The 4,872-nt window shown below is 51.4% G+C and overlaps 1 protein-coding gene across 1 annotated transcript in view; it reads left to right on the forward strand.

Moving 5' to 3' along the window:
* The window catches only part of ABR (active BCR-related), a 183,406-nt gene that overhangs the window by 118,672 nt on the left and 59,862 nt on the right, over nucleotides 1-4,872 (forward strand). The window contains exon 5 of the mRNA XM_015566804.1: nucleotides 4,621-4,728. Coding sequence (XP_015422290.1) covers nucleotides 4,621-4,728 — 108 coding nt within the window. The remainder of the gene's footprint in view (nucleotides 1-4,620; nucleotides 4,729-4,872) is intronic.

Here is a 4,872-nt window from a genome sequence, read left to right on the forward strand (position 1 = left end):
TCATGTTTCTATGTCTCTGGATCTATTTTGTTCAGTTTATTTTGTTCATTAGATTCCACATATGTGTGAGATCATGTGATACTTGTCTTTCTCTAACTGGTTTATTTTGCTTAACATAATATTCTCCCTCTATGCTGTCTCAAAGGGTAAGAGATTCTTCTTTTTTCCTGCTGCATAGCATTCCATGGTGTAGATGTACCACAGCTTTTTATCCACTCGTCTACTGATGGGCACGTGGGCTGTTTCCAGACCTTAGCTATTGTAAACTGTGCTGCTATGAACATAGGGGTGCATACATTATTTTTCATTGGTGTTTCAGGTTTCTTAGGATATATTAGAAGTGGGATCACTGGGTCAAATGGCAGTTTCATATTTAATTTTTTGAGGAAACTCCATACTGTTTTCGATAATGGCTGCACCACTCTGCATTCCCACTAGCAGTGCACTGGGGTTCCCTTTTCTCCACATCCTTGCCAGCCACGGTCCACTTCTTTCATGCTCATGGCCACCTGCTTTTCTCCACCAGCTCTGGGGCCCTCACCTGGACCACAGCTGTAGCCTCATGAGTGGGTCCTGTCTCCAGGCCCACCTCCCCATCCACCTCCCACATCTACCTAACAGGAGAGTTATTGAGAGTCATCACAACTCCTGGCCAGGCCTGCCCTGCTTAAACCCCTTCCGTGGTTACCCTTGCCCACTGGATGAAGACTGGGTGCTGAGAAATGGTTAGGAGATCCTTCAAATGCCACCCTCTGTCCACACCAGGCTTCTGGCTGCAGCCGCTCCCCGCTCCCCCCGCCCCCTGTGCCCCTGACACCGAACTTTCTCAGTTCACACTGCAGGCACTCTTGACCTTTCTCTACTTGTGGCTCTAGCTGCCTGAAACGTCCTGCCCTCTCTGGTCTGGCTTCTTCCCGTCAGTTCCCAGCTTAGAAGTGACCTCCTTGGAGAAGCCCTCCCCACATGCAGCCCCTGTGGTATTCCCTCGGTGAGCACTATAACTGCCTGTCTCCCCAAAACCATAAGTTCATTAGACCCCCCCAGAACCAGCCCAGTGCTGAATGAATGAGTGAATAAGTGGATGAATGAGTGAGTGAGTAAGTGAGCACACTGGGACTAGGGAGAACGTGGAAGGGATTGAGGGAGACAGCACAGGGTGTGAGGTCTGTCTTGAGAGACCGGCAGTGCTATAGGGACAAGCACAACTTCTAGAGCAGCGGTTCTCAACCTGTGGGTCGCGACCCCTTTGGGGGTCTAACGACACTTTCACAGGGGTCGCCTAAGACCATTGGAAAACACATATATAATTACATGTTGTTTTTGTGATTCATCACTATGCTTTAATTATGTTCAATTTGTAACAATTGAAAATATAGCCTGCATATCAGATATTTACATGACGATTCATAACAGAAGCAACATTACAGTTATGAAGTAGCAGCGAAAATAATTTTATGGATGGGGGTCACCACAACATGAGGAACTGCATTAAAGGGTCGCGGCATTAGGAAGGTTGAGAACCACTGTTCTAGAGGAAGCTCACAGCTGGGTCTGCATCTGAGTTCTGCCACAGATTGAACCTGTAACGTTAGGCAACTTACCCAACCTCTCTGTGACTTGGATTCCTCATCTGTAAACGTGAGGACAGTAAAAGTATTCATCTCATTGGACTCTTGGGAGGAATACCTGGAAAGTGCTGGGAACAGGGCCTGGGACATAGACCGTTAGTAAATACTTACTAGTTAGCCATTATCATGACTGTTGTTGTTATTATCATCACTATTATTATTAATATTAGGAAGAGGCCCCCTAGGAGGTGTTGTTGCAAGAGAATTCCACGCTTCTGGTTCTGGCAGCCCCGGAGTGCTCCCCAGCTCAGGGATGGCAAACGCCCAGTCATCACTCCGGCCTGGGCCCAGGAGCCTGAGCTGACTCGTGGGGCAGCCTCTCTTTAGACCTCAGGAGGCAGAAGAGACCAATGAGAGGGTGGGAGGTGCACACCCGGGAGTAGAGTGGAAGGGCTGCCTCTGTTTGGTCACTGGGACCCTGTTGTCACCAGGGACTTCCTTCTGGTCCCAGCTCCATGGGCCTGGTCATGAGTGTGCTCCCCAGCCTCCCTCCCCCAGCATCACAAATGCATCTGAAGGCCCTGGGGCTGCAAGCTGGGGAGGGCCGGGTGGGGCCGGGGCAGGCCAGGCTTCTGGAGGCAGTTGCTTTTCCACGCTGGTCTCCAGGTACTTGATTATCCATCGTGGAGAGAAGGGAATTAGCATCTCTGCTGTTTGTTTTATGAGATCACCCCAGTGCCCAGCTGCTGTTTCCAAGCAACGTCTACTTCCCAGCCAAGAGTGCTGGCAGGCGGGCCTTGGGGCCTGTAGGGGAGGGTGTCCCACTGCGGTGACGGTGCCTGGGATGGCCGGTGACCCTGCATTCAGGCCTCTGCCCGGGCTCCTGTTTCTGACTCACCTCCTGCTACTCCCGGAGGCGGGATGGGAGGGTCGTGTTGCAACCTGGGCACCAGCCTTTTATCTTCTCCTGGGAAAGGGGAGAGGACAGTGCACATCGGGAAGAAGAATAGCAATGATTTCTACTTTGGTTTAGGAAGCGACTGTCTAGCTGCACATTCCCGTAGCTTGAGACACCAGTGGGCCAGCACTTCCCCTGGAAAAGGAAACGAACTCCATCCCTTCCTGCCTCTCCCCACGATGATTTTTTTTTTTTAAGTCTGGCCTGTCTGGGGGCTGACCTGCATGGCTCTGATCTTGTCTTCTCTATAAGCCTCCCGGTTCTCACTTTCCCCTCTGGCTTTCCTGGGCCCCACCGCCAGCTTCCTCGTGCCCTGTCTCTGCCCAGGCTGCTCCAGACCCCTGGCCTCACCTCTTTGGGTCCTTGAGGAGCGCACGGATTCTGCAAAAAAACACACCAAAAAACCCAGAGTGGTCCAGGGTAGGGCTTAGAGGCAGGCACTTGCCCCAGCACTTGGGTAGGAGCCCTGAGGAAGCCCCACAGAAGCGAACCTGCTTGCTATATCACTGAAAAAAATTTAAACCAGAAAGTCTGGAGAATAATGTAGCTAACAACTGTATGCTCCCCTACCAGAATTAACAGGTGTTAAGCTGTGGAGATATATGGCAGAACTTTTTTTTTTTTTAATCCTCACTGGAGGATATATTTTTTAAAATTAATTTTTAGAGAGAGAGGAATGGGGAGAGAGAGAGAGAAACATTGATGTGAGAGAAACATTGTTCAGTTGTCTCCCATACGTGCCCTGACCAGAAATTGAACCCACAATCCTTTGGTGTATGGGACAGTGTTCCAACAACTGACCCACCCACCGGGGCTATGGCAGAACTTTTTAAGTAAAAAAATAGAGCAAAAAAGTTAAAAAGCATTACAGATGAAGATGCAGGCAGTCTCCCTTCCCCTTTCCTCTTGTCCTTCCCTTCCACCTAGAGCAGCTGCTGGCAGGCATTTGATGGGTCGCCTTCTAGGCGACAGTTTGTGTTTTTACTGCATATCTGTGTCTTTTTATGGCATTGCACTTACTTTTTAAATAATTTCTATATTGTGCAATTCAGTCAGCATTTGTTTTGAAACTTATCAGTGCTGCTACTCCCGTAGGCAGTGGGATGGGAGGGCCGGGTTCCGGCCTGGGCAACCAGCCTTTATCCTTCTCATGGGAGAAGGGACGGGAAGATGCATTAGGACCCTTGCCTGGCGCTGATGCACACCCCACCAGCAGTCTGTAAAAGCTCCTCTTTCCCCACATTCTTGCCAACCCTTGATACCATTAAACGTTTAAATTTTGGCCAGATGGGTGGGCGTAAAATGGTATTTTATTGTAGTTTTAACTCTCGTGTCCACCCTTTGCTCCCTTAAGAGGAAGTGCGCACGCACAGCACAGAGAACGCTTTCCGTAGCTATGCGAGGGATTGAGTGGCTGTGCCTCGGTTTCCCCTTTTGCAGAAAGGGGTGGTGGCATCTGTTCTGCCTCCCGGAGCAGGCGAGGCTCTGTGGTCACGAGTCATGCAAAGCTCTGCGTCAGGCTCAGTGTGACCCCCGTGCACGTGTGTAGGGAGGCAGGGCCCCTGGCTCCTCAGAGGCTGAGGGAAGTGGGGACTGTGCCTTTAAATGCAGTCCCTCACTCTTAGCATGGGGAGCGGAACCCTGAGCAGGCCACACCCACACGTGCCCACCCCACTTCTCCCCTGCCTCTCCCTGCTCCCGCTAATTCCAGGATGTGAAAGAGGCGTGAGGCATCAAGGGGCTTCAAACCCTGAGAGACCTTGATGATGCTAAATAAAGCCAAATGCTGCCGATGATGAATTGGATTTCCAGCGTGCCAACAAAGACCCTATGCTGCTCCCCCTAATCCCCAGCACCCCCTTGTTAACCTTATTGGCTGAGCTTGTTTCCATGGAAACTGTCAAGTTCGGAGGGATACTGGAGTATATGCATCCCGCCTTCCCCCTCTGTCCCCAGCTAGCCCCTTGGAGCCGAGTTAGAAGTTTGAGCGCTGAGGGAGCTCCAGGTGCTCTGGTTAAGCTCTCATCCATTCATTAATCCTCTCTCCCCACCCCACTCCTGCCCTCCTCTCTCCCTCCTCTCTCTCCCCCGCAGGCCAGCCAGCTTGGCGTGTACAAAGCGTTTGTGGATAACTATAAAGTCGCTCTGGAGACCGCGGAGAAGTGCAGCCAGTCCAACAACCAGTTCCAGAAGATCTCCGAGGTGGGCAGCTCCCTGCACGGCCACCCCCTGACTCAGGGCCTTGGGGGCTGCTCAGGGCCTTCCAGCCTTTGGGCCTCTCCTTTCCTGCTTTCCGGCTAGGCTAGGGCAGTGGTCGGCAAACTCATTAGTCAACAGAGCCAAATA

The sequence above is a fragment of the Myotis davidii genome, unplaced genomic scaffold (genome assembly GCF_000327345.1).
Source record: "Myotis davidii unplaced genomic scaffold, ASM32734v1 scaffold363, whole genome shotgun sequence".
NCBI classification, from domain to species: domain Eukaryota; kingdom Metazoa; phylum Chordata; class Mammalia; order Chiroptera; family Vespertilionidae; genus Myotis; species Myotis davidii.